Source organism: Lonchura striata, chromosome 3 (genome assembly GCF_046129695.1).
Source record: "Lonchura striata isolate bLonStr1 chromosome 3, bLonStr1.mat, whole genome shotgun sequence".
NCBI classification, from domain to species: domain Eukaryota; kingdom Metazoa; phylum Chordata; class Aves; order Passeriformes; family Estrildidae; genus Lonchura; species Lonchura striata.
The window spans coordinates 11,701,943-11,722,692 of record NC_134605.1 but is presented as its reverse complement, the minus strand read 5'-3'; the positions used below and the strand labels follow the sequence as shown (position 1 = coordinate 11,722,692).

The window sequence follows — 20,750 nt, the reverse complement described above, 5'->3', positions numbered from 1 at the left end:
TTTCATCACTTGTATATGCACAGCATGAAACTTCAATAAAAGTATCATGGTAGTCTTTTTTTATGACTTACATGTTTTGTGGTTTTTGGGTTTTTTTTGTTTTGTTTTGTTTTGTTTTTGCTCTTAACAAGGGTTGCTACAACTGAACAATGTTTTTAGCTGTAGTGTGGGTGTACCCAGAAATTTGTTGCCTCTATCTAAGTATGCTGGTATCTCAGAGATTACTCACCAGACAGAATCCAGGATCAAACAGTTTCTCATCCTTGGCATCAACCTCACTGTTAATAACTGAAGAAAGATCTTCAGTTACAACTACCTATGACAAATGTAGCCCCCTGCAAATTTTCAGCAATGTAAGCTGAATGTTTTGGCAGGTGCTCATATTTTGTAATGGAGGAGGAGCTTCTTTAATTGCAGTTGTCTGCAGTTAGGGAAAGGCAACACAGATGAAAATTCCACAAGTGCCTACTGGGAGACAACTGTCTGAATGGTGCAGGTTTTCTAGCACTACACTGAAAGACAATTCTGTTACTTCAGAGTTGGTTCTACATACACATCCATGTGTAGTTTGACCAAGTTACAAGATTTATTTTCAGCCCCTCTACATTTCCTATTCAGGTAGTCTGGTGTTTTTTTTAAGTACTTTATAAATTGTATTTTATATTGAATGTTTATGAATGCATAGCAAGAGTAAATATAAAACCATGATAATTTAATAACCTCAGGATCTGTCATTTCAAGATGGAACCTGGTCTTTTTAATAACTAAATGGAAAAAAAACCCACCCTGTCATCAGTTGTTCAATATGTATGAAACCTCAAGATGTCAAGGGCTAATTTTTTGTTCCTGTATAGATCAGTTAAATTTCCTGTGATGTGGTGTGCTCATTAAGCTTAGCTTTATTTCAAATATTTTAAAAATACTTCAGTGAATGCTACCTATATTTAAGCCCTTTGAATTTTAAGCAGCAGATTCTTAAAGCGTAAGTATTTGCCTATATGCCTTTCTTCCTTTGCAAGTTCAATATGAGTAAATTCCTTTGCAGAAGTGTTAAGATGGAAGTGTCCACAAAGCACCTTTGTAGTAAAACATTATTTTCAACTTACTATAAAATGCTGCAGGCACACAAACACATTCCCCTTTGCTTAAAGAAACACACAGTTCTCAGAATAGTCCTTTTTACTGTGATTTACAATAAAAATAATTTACAACATATTCATGAAAAATAATGCCATTTGGAGTCTGGCACAGATGTTTTCCTTTATCAGAGAGGAAGCTAATGTAAAATCCTTTTTCTCCCTAAAAGACTTCATAAAGTAAATTAAACTTTTTTTTTTTTTAAAAAAAAGGAAGTCCCTTTAGAAAGTCTACTTTACACAGCACTAATAAGTCAGCATGCAGGAAAGCTTATTTAAACTGGACCAGCAGTGCTTGAATTAACCTTTTAAAAAAATAATAATAATCATCCCATGAGAGGAAAGGTAAAGGGAACTTTACCTACACCACAAGTCCTTTGGATATCACCGCTCAATAAGCCTGAACTCTGCTAGCAGTGGCAGGTGGTCAGAAGAGTTATTTTCATTGGGAAGACCATTAACAGTCCAAAGATCTTTCTCTGTTAGAAGTGCTAGCCTGCCAAGAAGTTTCAGACCTCCACAAAAAGAATCCTCTGCTCCTGTTAGAAAAAAACAAACCAAAAGGAAATGTTCATCAGTGTGGGCTAAATACTTCACATTCCTACAGATGCAGAAGGAGGAAAACAGTATGGCATCAATAATCCAAAATTGTTACTGTTCCATCCATGCAAAATCACCTATAAGACAGTTCAGAAATTCTTTATGACTCTCAAAATAGAGTTTCATGAGTAGAGCTCAAAGTATTCAGAAGGATACTATTTTGTGGAGGAGTACATAGAAATAAAAAGGAAAATGCATTTATTTGTTCACTGCAACTCTCCTGAAAAAGCCTCATAGAATCCAGTCCATTACTTTAGAAAACAGCAACAGACACTTGCAAAGTTAAGTATCTTTTTAGAGTTACTGGTTCACATAACATTTTATTTCTGTATCCCCAAGCACACAGTTCCCCAGCAGGCAGGTCATACAGACACTTTGCTTGTAAGGATGAAGGTATTCTAGCTTTCTATGCCCTTTCCAACTGTTCATCATAAGAAGGGGATCTCCATTATCTCCTGCTACCTATTCCTATAACCACCTAAGAAACTCACTCCCAGCTCCTTCCCCAGATGAAACACCACACTACTCATGCAAGGGTGAAGACAACTCAAGTCTTGCAATTACTACACAATTACACAGAATAGTTTGGGTTGGAAGGGATCCTAGGCACCATCAAGTTCCAACCCTCTTGCCATGGGCAAGGAATACCTTCCACTAGACCAGGTTGCTCAGAGATCCATCCAGCCTGACCTTGGACACTGCAGGGACAGGGCAGCGTTGGTCCCAATACTGATCCCTGAGGAATGCCACTTGTCTCCACCTGGACATTGAGACATTGATGGCAACTGTTTGTTTCCAGCCAGTTCATGGAGTGGTGCAGCCACCAAATCCATCTCTCCAGCTGTTGGGCAGGACCATGTCAAATGCCTTGCACAAGGCCAGGTAGATACTCAGTTTTGTTCCCTTTTCCACAATTACTGTAACCCTGCTACTAAAGGCTGCTAGATTTTTCAGTCATGATTTGCCCATCATCAAAGAACAATCAGCTTTTTCAGCTCAGGTGGAGAAATTCCACTGAAATCCTTCCATGATGTGTACAATTTAGATTTCCTGAGCTATGTATTCAAGTTAGACAACTACTCAGCAACCCTACCTATTGCTTTCAGAGTGCAGAGATGATACTGGGCAAGCTGAGTGCTTTCAGGAGCAGCACAAACTGCAGCTGTAACTGCTGACAGAAATCCTTTCTGTGTGAAAGTTCTCATCAGATTCAGAACTTCCTGGCTGACCCTGGTAGTGGCTTCCCAAGAAATACTTTAAAGGACTCCTCAGAGAGTTCAACAGCTTCATCTGCCAGCTTTCCAGCCCTTCAACAATGCAGAAGCTGTTTGTTGGTCTAAAGAAAAGCTTTTTTAATGCAAAGATCTCCTGGCAGCTCTAGAGCACGTATCCAACAGGTCTTGAACCAAATTTATCATTTGGGACAGCACCTGCACATCTACAAAGGAGCAGTTTGTTGCCACAGAGAGCTTGGTCTACATGCAGTGGTTAATGCCACTCAGAACACTCAGCAAAACTCTGCTCTGCAGGACTCAGGTAGATACTGAGTCCTGGTTACAGGAAATCCTGAATACCAAACCAAATATTTGGATAAACATGACAAAATAAAGCATTAATATTTTAAAATAAAACACTTTAAATGGAAAAAATCTATCACTGACCACATTTAAAATTCACTTGTACAGACTTTGGCAACTTTAAATACAGAAGCTCAGGTCATTAGAAAACTGAAAACCCAAGCCACGGCTTAATTTCTAAGAGCTCATGAATAAAAACTATACTGGTTTAAAGTAGTTGGAAAATTCAAGTTTGGTTCCACTCTGTGCTCTGATGTGGGAAAAATCTATTTGAAAAACAAGTGCAAAAAGAAAAAAGTGCTGTATCTGCTGGAGGAATGATGGTGCTGATGATACAAAAATATATAATGATGGTGCAAAAAATATATAAGCAGGTGAATTACGATTAAATTTTGTGCAGGGATGCACTCTGCAATCACACGGCACTCTATTAAATCACATGGCATTCAGAAGTAATTTAAATACTCCCCATATTGCGTTTTTTCAGTCAAAGCTTTTGTATTTGCCATTTTACATTAAGGTAGCATTTACAGTGCATGTTATGACAAATGAGACTTCTGTGAATTGACTCAATGAATTTTGACACTCTAGTCTCAAGTGACAAGAGATGAAGGTGGTGTTTTCATTCCACATACTGAAAACAATATTAATTTATAAAAATCAGTTGCATTGTACAATGGGAGCAGGAATGGAATCCTGGTTTCTTTGCTTAAGTTCTGCAGAGCCATTAATGTGCTAGCACTGCACTGATGTTTGTTGATGGCATGGAAAGCAAACTGCTCAGAAGCACCCACACAGCAGTAAAGCATGGGGAAACGCTGATAGCCGTCACGAAATTCCTGCAGAGGTACCGCGACTTTGTTGCACCATCTGGTGACTTTTAGCTGCAACTGCAAACCGGAGAGTGACAGAGTGACAGCTGAGCGAGCCTGTGCCATCACCTTGCTCAGAGCGAAGGCCAGGAGTCTGTTACTTGGCAGAAATCACCGCAAGACAAACTGAGAAGTAAATTGCCAGGAAACGGTTCGTTTATCAGTTTTATTGCCCATCACAAATCGCTGTTCATTGTATTATCAGATGATTGGGAATACTGCCTTGCTGTAGGTCTGGCCTGCATTACTGACAGCAGAACTTCTCAAGTGCTACTTCCACTGCTGCTTTCCTGTACCTCCAGCTTGCACCCATGCTGAGACAGGAACCACAGAATTCAGTCAGATGAAAAGGGTGGCCCTGTGTGGCACTACAAGTCCAGCTGTGGTGAGCTGACAAGGGCAGCCATGTTTCTCAGGTAACAGCTGACATTCAAAGCACTACCATGAACCTCTAAGGAACTTCACATGGATAAAATCATCACTACACTTCTCTTACTTACAACAGCAAACAAATATTGTTTAGCATTTATGAGAATTAAAAGGTGGTTTCTTTACCTGGCTGGTCAGCAGTAGCATCATTTGCTGCAGAATAGAAAATATAATCCACGGTGACAGCACTTCGGGAATGACAAGTTGTCACTTCTGGGATCCCAGTTTCAGGGAAGTAATGAGAATAGACTGAAGACAATTTAAAATGGTGCCGCAATTTCGAAGATAATCTAGAGACATCAAAGAAAAGAATTTTATTTTCTTCCCATTACCAAGAAGGGATAAGCAATCAAGAAATACCAAATACGTCCTGGTTACAAACCAAATTAATTATCTGGATATGCAAACTAGTGTTTCTCTCCTGCAAACCATCCCATAGTCTTTTGTGCGAGAGGTCTAAAACTTTAAAGGCAAAATGCAGGCAGCATTTTCAAGTAAAAGTGCTGATCAGAACTGGCTTAGCTGACACTCTACTTAATAGATTGTTTACAGAATGTATATGGAGTTGAAAGCTTTCACTTGTCCTCACTCGGCAATCTCTCCCTGACATGCAGGCAGGAATGTCCATGAAAACAGCTCATATGAAAGCAACAAAACACAAAGTCATATAACCAGACCCTTCAGCATAAAGAGAAATTCAGATTTTCCAATGTTTTTCTTCCCCAGGCTTCCACGTTAGGCTATGCTAATGTCTTCCACTCAGGCTCCCATTTTCTGTCTCCCCATCATTTGTCTGTTCCTTTTCAGTTCAGCCCATCTTGTCTCACCCATCTTTTCAATCTTGAAAACAAACTGCAAAACTGCACCTTTCAACAAAAGAACTCCTATTTTAGACATTTGCTTCCATCATCTCTACAAATCATCCAACCCTCAGCTGTACCTGCCTCATCCTGCATTTTAAACCTAGGCTGCAATGTGTTCTGGTTGAGACCCAAGCAATTAAAAAAAAATCAGCATGTTACTTTGCCTGATTCAGAGCAGAGACAAACATGCCAGTTGTTATAACACAGACAAGCAGTGATTTCTGCTTTTGTTACATGACATCCCTTTTAAGAAAGAAGCATTCAGCATGCTATGGATTTAAGCTGTTGCACAGGGCCTCTTGTTTGTTATCTACTTCTTCTGTCAGAAATGCCATGACATCTTTTTCATCACCAAAAATCACCAAGAGTTCTAATATGATTATCTGCAGTGATACCAAGATCTCATTTCTGGTAAGAAATAGCTGACTTGGAGCCTACCATCCCATACATACATTTAGGGCAATTTCCTTCTTCTATGCCTTACTTTATATGCCTTTACCAGTTTGGTAAATGCAAATATATTCTTGCTTTCAAAAAGCAGTTACATTTTCCTCCTCAGCATTCTAGCCATGGCTTCCTCCTTCTGAGTGGAAGTTGTATTACCAAAGCCATAATACTCCACATTTTTCAGACTCAAAGAACTTAAATACTCCCACACAACTCATGAAAAGGAAGATTTTGTGACCTTTCCAGTTCCTTTCCCTCCTTCCTCTTGGTTTCACACTGTATTAAAAGATTTTATACATCCATAAACCAGTGTATCAAAAACAATAAAAAGAAAGAAGTGCCAATACTTCAGCAGCTGGACAACACTGGCATATTTTTTTCTTTTCCCACTTTTAAAAACATGGCTTCTGCAACTGGCCTGAAGCTCATGTGTTTCTTGCAATGTCCCTACAGAGGATGATGTTCTGTTTATGTCAAGAAGTGACAAAAAAATGCCAGAAGCGTTGTTTTAATGAGCAGACAGAAAGTACCCTCTAAACAGCACTGACACCTCAGCCCTGCATTCTGAAAAAATATCTGCAAATTCCTGAAGAACACACATTCCATCATTGCCAGTTGTAGTCTTTTTCTGTCTCATCAGCCTTTTCATGTTTAAATGAACAATGATGTTTTTGCCAAAAGGGCAGATGAGGGTTGGGTAATCATCAGGTATCCACAGCTGGAATCAGGTATAAATAAACCAAAACCAACCCCCAAGTAGCCAGCCAAAGGCTTCCATATTTTTCCCCAATACATACTTTTCAGATGCTATTACAATCTCCTGAGCATTGTCTGACTTTGCCGCTTTCAATTTTTCTTCTGCAAAATAAGAAGAAATTCAATATATATTTAAAATAGGATATAAGTAAGACCAATGCTGAAGAGCTACAGAAAAGCTACAGTAAAAAAAAAAAAGTATCTTTACACTTATTTTTTTGCAGCAGGCAAGATACAATTCACCAAGCTGGATTAAATTCTTCTGTTCCATTAGTAACATCCCCTCTAAAGACTCTTTTATATTATATCCCATTCATTTAAAATTGTTTTTTCTGTCAAAGGAAAAAATAGTGGATGAAAGGTGTGGCCATACTCAGCAAGGAATCACTTGCTTTTCCCAACTGTCCCATGAAATGCCAGCACTATAATTCATAAACACTGAGGCAGAATGCAGGTCCACACTATGTCCATGTGCTGCACTCCTTCATCTCCCTCTCCCAGTCACAGCACAGCTGGCTTTCAGGATGCAGACACAGGAGTTTAAACATTACACACCAATTCCTGAAGAGAAATTTCTAACTATTATCTTATACAGATTCAAATTTGCAAAGTGTATGTGAATAAACTTTAAACTCTAATGAGTCCAACAAGGAAATTTTGTAAGCTCAAGACTCACTGTTTTTCCCCCACTGAAACAGAATGTATGGTTTTCAGTACTAGCTGAATGCTACTTTCAAAGGTTCACAAAAATTCATTCATTCAAAAACTGACCTGCATTTTCTTCCTTTTGTTGCTGTTTTATTTCATATACACAGTTTTGTGAAATACCTAATTTTTTTGGCCAAATTGGAATAGATAATATTCTTTGTCCCCGTGGAAACTGTTCTTGTCCAGAGACCTGAGAAAGACATCAGACAGAAATCTGATTAAAAAAACCCAAAAAAAACCCGCCAAACAGACCTGAAATAAGTGAATGTTTTTGTGAAGTTTAAAGAAGAAGGCCCATCCCCTTTGGAATAACTCTTTTATAATGAGTCAAATCCCTGTAAAAATAACACCCTTTCATACATCCACTCTGTTTATCCATAGCAAGTTCTTTGCTGGTGCCCAGTTTTTCCAGATGGTTCCTGTGACACTGAGACACTTCCAAGGACATGTTTAGCAATGTGACAGCACTGGCTCAGCATCCAAAGCTACCCAGCACACACTTCAGCTGCAGGATGCTGATCCTTCTGGGAGCAAGTCAAGTCAAATGGGGCTTGAATCAAGTCCCCACTAGCAAAGAACACCCAGCAAGACTATTTTTTTGGTCATGTTTCCTCATTTTATGTAGTTCAGTCACCCTTATTACCTAGCATGTGACACATCCAATAGCTGCATACAACAGCTCACAACAAGACATCTTTTAACATTAAAGAGTTATTTAATTGCAGCTTTGCTTTTGCAATTACTGTAGCCACCAAGTTTATCTACAGTAAGTCATCTTCCCACAGAGTACACAGTAGGTTTTTGATTAAGTAGTTATTTTATCCTACTTAAAGACTGGGCACTTAAACACAGTGATAAAATTATCCAAACACAGTGATACAATTGTTCTGTGTATTCACTAAATTTCAGGAATGATTGTTGTTGAGTCTTTCCTTTCAGAATGCTGGGAGAAGACACAATATCCCCTAATGCACAGATAATATAGCCAAGCTTATTTAAATTCAGTAACTTTTGCTTTGCAGGCTGCTGACAGGGCACCAAGAGAGGCACTTCAACGAGAACAATCACACCACAGCTCAAATACTTCTCTTTAATCAGCGTTAACCATTTTTTTGGTGAGAAGTGAGAAGCACAGCCTACCTTCCCTATGGCAAGTCCTTCATAATTTAACTTTCCTTCCTTTATAAATCTGTACAATGGCGAGCCAGGAACAGAATTGAAGTCCCCACAGATGATAACTGGGCAGAAAGAGCCATCCTTCTGAGGGGCCACACTGGCAATCTCTGCCAGGAGGATTGCAAGCTGGGTCAGTTTGATGTCCCCTCTCCTTGGGTTGTACAGCAGGTGTGTATTGGCAATACAGATGGCAGCATTGGCTTTACAGTGAAATCTGGGCTGCAGCAGCAACACCAGTCCAATGTTGTCCCTGTCCAAGAGTGGGATATCACGGCGAAAAAATTCCACTGGGTTTGAGGAAATCAGGCTAAATTTGGAAGTTTTGAAGCAAATGGCACAGCCATCAGGTTTTCTGCCTGTCCTCATTTTATACTCACAGTGATACCCTGCAAGAAAGGCAATTAAGAACATAAAATACTCTAGTATAAATAGAGATTTTAAAACAAACAAACAAAAAAATCAGAAAGATCTCATGCTGATTTACTCACATCACAGTCAACCCCCAGTCTCAAGTACCAAAGTCTGTGTGATGTTCACATAAACTTGTGTTCACTTTTCTTTCTGCCCTAATCTGAGCTGAGCCAAGGCAGGACAGGAAACGTGGTCCAATATCTTATGCAATGTGTAAACATCACATACTCTAAGATACCAGTCATGTTCTTATCTCCTCATCTGGAAAAATACCCAAACCAAAACAACAAAGAAACCCCCACAAGGCAGATAAAAGTAGCCTTGTGCATTAAAGTTTTTTCTGGATGCTACAAGAATACCAGCGAAGCATTACCAATCAAAAGCCTTAATCGTGCTAAGTCATTAGTCAATGTCTAAAATTATTCATGGAACAAAGGTCTCAAATGTATTTACATAATTATGCAATTATCCTGTGAGCAGCAAGTGGCAAGCTTTCACCAAGGAAACAGAGACACTTATCAAATGACAACACTGGAGTTCAAACAAGTCCATCTAGAAATAGTGATTTGCCAATTTCTTCATTTTATGTAGAGGTGATTTAAACAAGACCTTATTTATGTAAGGAAAAAAAGAAGATCTTAAAACAGTATCTAGTTTTTGCATTTTTAATGTTCTCTGTCCTGCCCAGACCATATGACTTCATGAAGTACAGCCTTAGTGAAGTAGGGTGAGTTGATCTCAGCTCACACCAGTGCTGGAACAGGGGATTCCCATTCCCATTTCCCACTCCACTTGTTGTGGCACATACTGCTAACTAATCCAACAGAAAATTAATCCAAAAAATAAAATTAGTCTGGATAGTATTCTGCTGGACTGGTGGCTTTCACTAGTGAGTGCCAGAACTAGCCCAGGACAAGGGGCAGTACACACACCTGGGAGCCAGGGATGGGGAAAGGAAGAGCTAAAGCAAGCTCCAGATCCTCCTGTACAGTAGCTACAAGCTCACTTGCCCCCACAAGCCTGGCCTCACAGTGCTGTTTCACGGTTCAAGTGGATTTCAATCAGTACTGCCATTACTCTTTTCTTTGCAAACACTAAATTCTTGGAGCTAGACTACTTCAATTAATCAAAAAAGAAAAAAAAAATATCAGTCCAGTGCTGCTCCTTTACCATGTCCTCCTGGCATTAGACAAGAAGCAGTGCCAGGATGGAAGTGGGGCCCTGGAACTGGAAGGTGGTGCAGGGCACAAAAGGTTTAGATCAGTTTAAACCACCATGGAATCAACCCTTAGCAACACATTCCTTCCATAAAATCACAGGAGGGATAGTGACAAGACAGTCTATTCAGACTGACTGATAGTACTTGTATAAAAACCTAATGAATATATACTGACCATGGATAACACTTAGTGCTGATATTTGGAAGGCTTCAAGACAGAAAAAACATGCCCTTGAAGAGCTACCCAACAGGAATACTGGTAAAAAAGATGAAGGTAATTTCAAGAGAACACTTGATGAATTTATGAAAGAGGATACACAACATTGTTGCATGTGACAGCAAAAGAGTTGATTCTATAATGAGAGGTTTTTCTTGAGGAAACTACTGCTGAGTTCCCAAAGGAGAGAAGACAATGTATTGGTCCTAAGAGTTTCATCATACCCAGGGATTCCAAACTTGATTTGATCTCTGTTCTATAGTGGTCTTCTTGGACTTCCTGTAAGCAGAGCACCTAAGGCAAAGGTTTACAATTAAAATATATTAGTAAGCACATCAAAATATTACTACAGCATATCTCTGTTGACCAGTCTGTACAGGTATTAAAAAAAGCAAACTCAGAAACTTTTTGGCAAAAGAAGTCACTCTTCTATAGAAAATGCTCCCTAAGATTATGAAGAAGGCCCCAATTCCTCCTTTTTCAGACAGACAATTTCAGATGTGAGATTCAATTTAATCAAAATAGTAACTTGCTCCTACATTCTTAGCAGCTCAGGGAAAGGCCGAGGGAGAAGGGATGAAAAGGCAAATGGTATGCTACAGGGTGGAAAACAGGCTTCCATACTATAAGAACCTGAACCAAAGATAAAACTCAAAATATTAATTTAAGAGAGTTCACAGACTCACAGAGTAACTTGAGTTGGAATGGACCCACAAGGATCACCAAGTCCAACTCTAGCTGTGAGCATCTCTAAGCCATCCCCCAGCAGGCTGCAGTAACACAGATCTACAGCCACCACTGGGATAAAAGACTGAGCTCCCAAAGGGGAACAAGTTACCCCTGCTTGCTGAACTGCAGCAACACATTCCACTTGCCCAGCTGAAATTAGCTCATTCAAAGTGTCAAGGGAGACCCGAATCTCAAGCAACATTCTGTAATCTCTGGTTCACTACAGGTTACAGTTCCAACCAATGAAATAGTTAAAAAATCTATGTCCTTTAGCAAGAATTTTCTCTGTGGAAAGGACACCTACATCTACCAGGGTCTGAGAGCAGCTGCTCCTCTCAAAAAGCTATCCAAGGTATCTCATTGTTAAAGATATATGTATACAGGATGTATAGGTTTATTAGGAAGAAAGGAGGAGCTTGAAGAGGACTTCAATTTCCAGATTCCTGGCTACATACTAATATAACTGCATTTTTCAAATAGTACAAGGCTGTTTGTCTGTGGCTTCCCTATTACAACTACTTTTTCAGTACTGCTTTCTGACACAAACAGGATGGATTCTATCACTGAACTTTTGTTGGTCTGAATGACTGAAGCAAAATTTTACTGACTTGACTTCCTGGTTAAGACTCACAATAATTTATGTGTCCTCAAAAGCAAACAATAAGCTCTACAACCAACCAAAACCACAGAGGTATTTTTTCAGACCCCAGTATAGACTAGCAGAAATTGCTACTTCAGTATATCAGTTCTCAGAAATATCCACATGCTCATTTTCTACTCACATCTGCATCCAGCTCTTTGATTTCTTGTAGGATGTTGGGAAATCTGTATGTCCAGAATAGCAATCGCTGCCTGCAGTGTTTGTACAGGTGAGAGTTGTCTTCTAACAAATTCTGTGAGAGAATATTGTAGGACATGACTGTAAAATCAAATGTTGCCTCACTTCCTGTGTTGCTTTGGTCAGATCCTTTATTTTTAGCAATTTTCATAGTTTTACTCTGCTGACAGAAATATTCCCAGTGTCTTTTGATGGTTCCTGTTAAAAGCACATGAAGCAGAAAAAAGTTATGTTATAGACCATATGACTTCTTACTGCTCTTGGAAATCATTCTACTGAGAACTATGTGTCTTTCAAATCTCTTAAACAATTCTAAGAGTTTATTCAATTAGCAGTGATTCAGATCCTCTGTTTAAGATCAATTTTATATAAGCATCAGTAAAAAAAGAAAAATAATCAAACAAACAAAAAACCCCAACCTCAAGACAAACAGCACAAAACCATTATATGCCCTGGATTTCAATGCCTTTGAAACTGGGAAGCTGACATGTTTTAAGGAGAATGTTGCAATCAGACTACACCCTCTGCTCCTGCAGAAGGGCTGCCAAACTGGTGAGCCAACTCCAGTCTGTTGTGGGAGTTTTACACTGCCTTGTGCCACTGCTTCCTCAGCAGAGATGGTGTATGCCAGTCTGGGATGCACTCCTTAGGGCAGCAGATGGGCACCTTGTAGATCTCTCTATCCATGACTAACAAAGGGTTAGGAATATATCAATCACCTCTACTGCATGTACAGTCTGTAAAACTCAGCCAGAAGCTGCAACGAGGTCTGCTACAGGAGTCTCAAAACAAATAATAAACCAAATTTTTCCTCACTGAGTTGAGAAATCGAGACATTATTAAGTCTCAGAAATACCAAGACCTTCTGAAAATGTTTCCTTCACCTTTCTGCCATTTTTCATTTCATACTTATTATTAGTAAATAGTACTACTATTAGTACTTACTATTAGTAAATAGGCAAATTTATGATAACATATTACCCATCATTAAGCATTCAATTACTTTTTTAGAAATTTATTTATCCACTTAAAAACTCACCGAGATGCTTTTCACCCTTTATATTTGACCTCATCTGAGAGCAAGCTGAGGTCCACTTATCTGTGCTAACAACCAGTGGCAGACTGCAGCTATAGCTGTCACCATCTGTCCTATTTGAGTAGTAATTTTCATTGCTGTGCTTAGATTATTCAGGACTTTACAGTGTTGGCAATGAATACAGCAAGGCTTTAAGTTCTATTTCTGTGGTGGGAGAAAAGCTACATTGCTCCTCAGCAGATATCTTTAACTTAACATCACCTCACAAAGGGTGACTGGAAAGGACCACAGTGCCAACCACACTCTCAGATAAAGCTATCTGATAAAAGTCAACTAGGGTTAAGAGAGGACTCACTAATTAAGGCATGAAGCAAAGTCCCCTCCTTTGGCTCCTGAAGATGAATATGATGTTTCTAAGCCTTATGGGTATTTGTGTCCAAACATCCCTTTGGGATGCTGATAGCATCTATTGCCCCTTTTAGTCATAATAAAATTTCCAGTTTATTTTGCTAAGGAAGGGATTTATGTAAGAGGGCAACAATTTTGACTGTGTTCCTCTACTTGTCTCACACTAGACAAAACTGTAAATATACACAATATTCAGTAAAATATTTGGATGCTATGTACAAGATTATATCTGTAACAAGCTAACACAGACACTTTGAAGTTTCACAGAAGTTTGTTACTAAGCCCAGCAGACAGCTGCACTTCTTCCTGTACTTATCTGGAAAAGCACACGTGCTGCTTGCTCTGTCAGACAAGATCTGACACAAAACTTGCTAACATGCCAGTGGCAGAATACAGCTGTAAGAACAAAATCACACAATCACACTGGAAGTATGCACCATTAAAACTCAGTGCACTCATTCTCAGTTTTCTAGGTCACAGGTAACTCAACTGGTCTGGAAATAAACCAGTTCAGGTCCAGTAGAGTTTATGAGCTCAGGTAGAGCACAAGGAATGAAGCTATACAACTGCCAGTCCAGCTCAGCCCTAAAGCAAGTCAGCCAAACCTTTTTGCTTTTCTGAGCTTCCAAGTCAACAGACATGACTTGGTGACAGAGACATGAGAGTGTTGTCTGAACCAAGCTCAGGACTCCCCAGGTTGGGCAGTCCCTCACACAACTGACTGTGTTCTACTGCCAAGTGCAATGAACCTAGTTCTGCTAGACTGTTTGACAGCACAAAATACAAGTTTACAGACTAAACAGCATTACAAAACTGCATCATTTTAAAGACATGTTTTCCTGAGAGGGGTGCCAAGAAAAACAGCAACTCAAAAGGAGCAGGCATTACTGCTCATATCTCTAACTCATTTGGTGTATTTAGCATTACAAAAAAACACAGCAAATGAGCAAAGAGCATCTTTTACCTTTCCTGCTGCCATGTTTTTCTTCATTCTGTGCTACAGAAAGACAAGATACTTCTTTCTGATTAGACAAGTCTGTTTGTTGTTCAGGAGTCGAAGTATCATCTTGGCCACTGAGTCTTCTCTTCTTTGTCAATGGTTCTTCTCTCTCGGATTTCATACTGGGGTTGGGTAGATGAAAGCAACAACTTTGTGTGTAGTTATCAAGATGCCAATTAGAGTTCTGAAATTGTCTCCAAGGTCCAAAAAATGGAGGGGCTCTCCAGTTTGCTGAAAAATCAGCTGAAATGGGGAGTGGAAATGAGGCCCAGGGAGGATAATGTCCGGCCCATCTCATACAGCTGGAAACTGGGCTGTTCAAGGCAAGTATCTGGGAGCCATTCCAGTGGGTGATCCAGTCTCTGCCCAACCTCTGCACATGGCGGGGCAGCATGGAGTGTCTACCAAAAAAGCACAAGTTTCATTACTAGCACACAACTACATCTGCCTGTAGGAAGCTGTGGAAGCAAAGTCATCCTGGTCAAGACTTACAGAAGATACTCTCTCTCTACAAGTTAATGCATACAAGATATTCAAACACTTATACACAAGGTATTTAAACATTTATCTAGATGATATTCAAAACGAGACTTTACAAAGTGATCTTGCATCCTTTTCCCCCCCTCAGATTTACAAGTGCCATTTAGTGTCCAAACCCTATCTGCCTCAGTAATAATTTAAAATTTATTTTCTGCCTTGTTGAATTCAAGTATTAGATCTTTCAAATGCTCAGACAATTGAACTTTACAAAAGGTCATTTTTGCATGCTGCATTATCATAAGGCTATTTGTAAGGAATGAGAACCACTTTCCTGCAAGCCGTCAGAACTTTGTTTGGAAAGCCATTGATTTGGCTCAGATCCCAGTGCCAACACAACAGGGAAATAAAGGTACTAAGTCTCAAGGCATTACTAGCACCAACTTAAGACTAAATCTGTATTCTTACTTCTTTTCCAGGAGAGCAAACCACAGCTCAGCAACTAAAGCCGTGAAAAAAGGTGGGTTTTTTTCTTCTTTAGAAGAAAGAAATCTGTCTCTCAACAAAATCACAGGATGGAAGGCTGAGTGACAATAATATCTCAGCTTCCTCATTGTTTAATTAAGGTATATTTCGAACTTATAAGTAAAAGATATCAAAGCTTGGTATGCCTGAAGTTGCGCTGAAGTGAGAACCTCCCAGGTGCCATTCAGCTGAGCAAATAAGCCGAAATACAGAATCACCGAATCACAGAGCATGCTGAGTCGGGAGGGACCCACAAGGATCGCCGAGTCTAACTCCTGGCCCTGCACAGGACACCCTGAGAGCATTGTCCAAAGGCTCCCTGAACTGTCAGGCTGCTTGGTGCTGCTCCCTGGGGAGCCTGTTCCAGCCGTGAGGAACGCTTTTCCAATATCCAGCCTAAATCTGCCCTGACACAGCTTCAGGGCATCCCTCGGCTCCTGTCGCTGGGCACCACGGAGCAGAGATCAGTGTCTGCCCCTTTCTTCCCTTCATAAGGAAGTTGCTGAATGTCATGAGGTCTCCCTCAGTCTCCTCCAGGCTGGAAATGACCTCGGCCGCTCCTCACACATATTCCATTCACCATCTTCACTGCCCTCCTTTGGACACCCTCTAATCTCTTATACAACTTTCAGCAAACCCCGCTTGTCCTGAAATAACCCCTTTCCGCCACAGCGCACCAGATGTAGTCAGGCAGGCACAAAAACAAAACACCCCCAGCGTTACAGCGAACAAAAAGAGGCATCACTCCTTTACAAAAAAAACCCTGAGCCACATGCTTTACAGAAAAGCACTGAGAAACCGCTCCCGCCTCGACCCCGGCCCCGCCAAGCCCCATCCCCGCCGCGCTGCGCTCTGTCCGCCGCGGCCCTGCCCGGCCTAATGGCGGCATTCACCCGCAGCGCCCCCGGCCGCGGTTACCTCCCGGCGGGCCCGGGCGCCGCTCCCGGCCCCGCGCAGGGGTCAGCCCGGGGCAGCGCCAGCTCCGGCCGCCGCGCTCCGGCCGCCCCGCCGCCGCCCCGCCGTGCGCACGGGCTGCGGCCGCGCCGCGCCCTCCCGCTCGCTCCTGGGACTTGTAGTCCCGGCCCGCCATGTTTAGTGCGGGCAGGCGGCGCCGCGGCCCGGCCGCCATCGCGGCCTCAGCCCGCGCTCCCCGCTGCGCAGCGCGGCAAGACCCGCGTGTGGGCAGCCCGATGGGGATGCTGAAGCGTTCACGTGGGGTGTTATGTGTAGTAGATAGAATTCGCGCTATTTCTAGCATGATATGTGTGATATTGAATATTTGTTGGAGTATACACGTTTGTATTAGGAGGCCTCCCGACCCTTGCAGGCGAGACCTGGTGTGTATTAGAACCCGATTTACAAGTAAAAGGACGTGGCTCGGCCAGGAGATGGGCCATGGCTGGAGAGATACGGGGACCCCAGGCGCTGATCATCGCGTGAATGACCCGAGATGGATGTCATGGAAATCCTCGGGCAGATACCTGTGAATGCAGTGTTCCTGTAAACTTCATAGGGATTCAACAACTCCGGACACTGAATTGTTCTTCATCACCAAAAAAGAAAATCTTATTAACCTATGGACTCTGAATGGAAGAAAAGACTAACTGCCAAAATCTTGTCTTCAGGCGGAATTTTCCCTATAAAAACCGCTTGTGCCAGGATGGAGGTGTGGGCATGGAGGAAAATATCTGCTGAGGCTGACTTCTTGTTGCACACCCAGGGCCAACCCCGGGTTCGGCACTGTTCTTTCCTTGTGGCTGGCTAGATAGAATTTGATTGCAAAATAAATATTTTATTTTTTCATTTTAATTTGGCTGGACAAATTTTCGTTTATAACAGAGGTAATGCTGAGTTTGTGCAGAGCTCATTCACCTAGAGGGTGGTCGACAATGGAAAAGGCTCCCCAGGAAAGCAGTCCCAGCACCAAGCCTGGCAGAGTTCAAGAGGCATTTGGACAATGCTCTCAGGCACATGGTGTGACCCTCGAGGATGTCCTGTGCAGGGCCAGGGGTTGGACTTTGATGATCCTTGTGGATCCCTTCGAACTCAGCGTATTCTGTGATAGTTTCCATAAGTGGTTTTCTCCCTGGGATCACCGTGTGTTCCTGCAGGGTCAAAGGGGCCGAGAAAGAGCTGCCATATTTCAAGGTGCCATAGTATATTACAAGGGCAGTAGCAACATGCTTAGTATTTGCAGAAAAAAACCCAAAAAACTCTGCTCACCCAAGCAAGTATTTCAACATTACAAGGTTTTAAAATGCAGCTGAAAGTGCTCTACTGAGGAGAGCTGGCCCGAGAGATGGGTAGCAGACCTGCCTGCCCTGCAGCCTTTGCTGACAGACACACTGCTGCTTACCAGCTGCAGCAACAATCCTTTGCCTCTGCCAATGTTGCTTGAATAAGCACTTAGAATCCTTTCTTGAGGTCTTCTGAGGACAGAGGAAATGCTGGCCCTGTTTACTGTAAGGAAACGTAGCACAATGCATATGAAAAATTAGAGTGCTGAATAGTGCAGATGCTGTGCAGGAACTGTAATCAAGTAAAATACTGTTTCTCTGCATTCCTTTTCTATCTGTCATAAAGTGACTTTAAAGAACATTTGAAGTTTTCCCAGGAATGGTAGGGAAGACTGGAATTGAAATAATGCGGTGATGAGCACACTAGTTAGGCAACATATCAGATCCACTTTGGGTTTTCCATTTCTTGCACACAACTTCACACAACTGGTGAAAGGTAAAAATACCCATCCATTTTCTGTTAGTTTCTTCACCATATGGGAATGCAACTACTAACCCCATAACACATGTGTAGTACAGGATCTCCCAACTGCACTTTCAAGACCATCTTGTTTTGGTGGTTTGTTCTTTTCTGAATTTTTGTATTCTTATCTTTTAGATGTATTTCTAGGACTAAAGACAGTAAGCCATAGCTATAGCAACGACTGCTGTTATTTTTAGAAGCAGAATCTACACATAACATGCAGTTATTTTCTGTATTTTGACCTGCACAGGGACACCCAAATTGATCTGCCACTTCAATAGTTTTTACATAGTAGTAATCTCAGTAGTGATGCTGGAAAAAAATAAATCATGGAAGCTTTGGGTTTTAATGAGAATGAAGATGTGCTGAAAAGCATGGAAATTGTGTAATAGACAGAACAGAAGAAAAATATTAACCTATTAAAATGATGCAAATTGTTCCGTATCTCAGTATTGCTAGATTTTCTTGCCTTGACCTAGAAAAGTCTTAGTAAGCTATACCATGTAAAAAAGATATTCTGCAGATTTAGGTATTTCCAAGTTCTGATTTGTAAGTAGAAGCCAAATTATTTTATGAGTCATTTGTGCTTTTTGAAACTCCCTAGTGAATGGAGGCTACTGACTCACTGAGCATGCTTTGATTGATTATACTGCACATAAGAACAGCCACGGTGGCTCAGATCAATGGTCCACTGAGCTCAGTAGCCTGCTTTCTAAACGTTGTTAGCAGCAGATGCCTAGAAATATGCAGGGGCTGGGCAAACTTCAAATGAACACTCTCCCTGCCTCTTACTGTTTTCAGCTCCATGCATTTCCTAAGCCTGATGTGTTTGCCCCTTTAGTTACTCACTGACTCTCTCCCCCAGATACTTGAATTTGCAAACTTTTGATAACTTATAGAATTTCCATGAAGTTCTACATATCAGCACAAGATGTAAAAGACATGTTCTTCTCCTCTCAGAGGACAAGGGAGAGTGACAAGTGAGCTGCTAACAACCAATGTCCTCTTTCTTCACTCTTCCTTAAGAAAATGTTCCTCAAAGGAGAGGCATGTGCTTACTATGAACTTCAGTACAAGAGACTCTTATCTTTCACAAAGACACATGGTTAAGTATTGTTAAATACTTTATGTCAAGAACCTGCATGAGAGCAGACATATTAATAACCTGGTAAGGAAAAGCCGTTTTTTAACATCTGCAATTAAATGAATGAAAGCACAGTGATTACAAAAAAAAAGAAACAGTTTATATAATATGAGGTGTGAGATCTGCATTGGTACAGACTGCACTGATTTATTTAAAAAAAATGGATACTGATCTAGTACCGATATCCAACTGTGATGGACAGAAACTCTCTAACAGTTTAAAGTTAGAAAGTGTATGTTTATTCGACGCCGGGCAGCGTGCGGGATAGCTCCCAAATACGCACCATGGCTTCCAAGTGATTACAGAGTCCTTTTATCCATACAAGCATTGAATACCCAAAATACAAATACATATTCATAATTTTGGTACATCCCATTCCTTGCTTAATATGCTAATAATTTCAAAAGCTATTAAGCATGCATAGTTTGTTCCTTGAAATGGGTCAGTGGTCCCTTTCATGGGGAGGGGTCCCAAAATGAGGAAGTAAATGAAATCTTCCTCGTTCTGACTTTTCTACTTTTTCAATGCAAATATGACAAATGAACTCTTGGTAGAACTCCTATTCCTTGTCTTCAATTGGTTTCAGAACAGAAGGAGGCCTACAAATTGTCTTATGTTCCTAAAAGCTATTTGTCGGTTTCTATATTCTTCATTATAAACCCAGCTAACTAAACATTGTGCTGACAAGCACAATGTTATTAGTTATTAGTTAACTACTAACTCTTAACTTCATCAAGGCCCACTCATTTATTTTAAATAACTCTAGTAAGGCTTATCTCTAACTAAAATCTTAGCTCCTCTAAAATCTCTAAATTCCTTAAAATTTACGTTTCAGCACTACAGAAATGAAATTGAAGGTAATCTTACAAAAGGACAAGGTCCTGCGGCACAAAGTTATGCTCCTGAGGACTGAAGCAATGCCCCTCAAGCCCTGGAAGGTTTCCTAACACCGACCTGTGCACCCACGAGAGCCCATCCGCAGGGAGAAGTCCGGGTGCAGCTTGGAGAACCTGGAGGAGCCACAACACACGAGACCTGGTGACTCGATAACCATCAAACTTGCCTTTCTGGTAGCGTTCCTCTTTAAAATCCGTGAGTCATTTCTGCGTTACAGGCCTATGGATTTAGGGCAGCATAGCCTAAAATAGCCCACGGCAGACGCTGGGAGCGGCGTACCAGGGGCTCATTGCGGATTTGTAGAGGCCCGTGTGAGCGAGGGGCTCGGCCGTCGGTGCCGCCAAGTGGAAATCCCCACGGCGCTGCCCTTGCGGGGCACCTGGAACGGGGCAGGCCGTGACACCGCGGGCTCAGCCCCGGGGAAAGGCGGCGCGCCGGGGACCCGAGCATCCCGCGGCGGCCGGCGGGGCTCCCCGGGCCGGGCCCCCGGCACCGCCCGGGCGGGGCGGGGCGTTCCCGGCGCCG

The 20,750-nt window shown here is 41.5% G+C and overlaps 1 protein-coding gene across 4 annotated transcripts; it reads right to left on the bottom strand.

Annotated features, from left to right (window-relative positions):
- Positions 1–806: 806 nt before the first annotated feature.
- Positions 807–20,670, bottom strand: ANGEL2 (angel homolog 2). Of its 4 annotated transcripts, none has more exons than XM_021547554.3 (9): positions 20,392–20,670; positions 14,387–14,823; positions 11,923–12,176; positions 10,636–10,705; positions 8,529–8,950; positions 7,452–7,578; positions 6,722–6,782; positions 4,741–4,904; positions 807–1,675 (listed from the first exon to the last, which is right to left on the bottom strand). In XM_021547554.3, the coding sequence occupies exons 2-9, from the start codon at positions 14,814–14,816 to the stop codon at positions 1,521–1,523; spliced, it is 1,683 nt and encodes a 560-aa protein (XP_021403229.2). In that variant the 5' UTR covers positions 14,817–14,823; positions 20,392–20,670; the 3' UTR covers positions 807–1,520. The 4 variants fall into 4 exon arrangements, with proteins under 4 accessions (XP_021403229.2, XP_021403231.2, XP_021403227.2 ...); XM_021547556.3 differs by lacking the exon at positions 20,392–20,670 and adding an exon at positions 17,781–17,796; XM_021547552.3 differs by lacking the exon at positions 20,392–20,670 and adding an exon at positions 16,343–16,420.
- Positions 20,671–20,750: the final 80 nt, after the last annotated feature.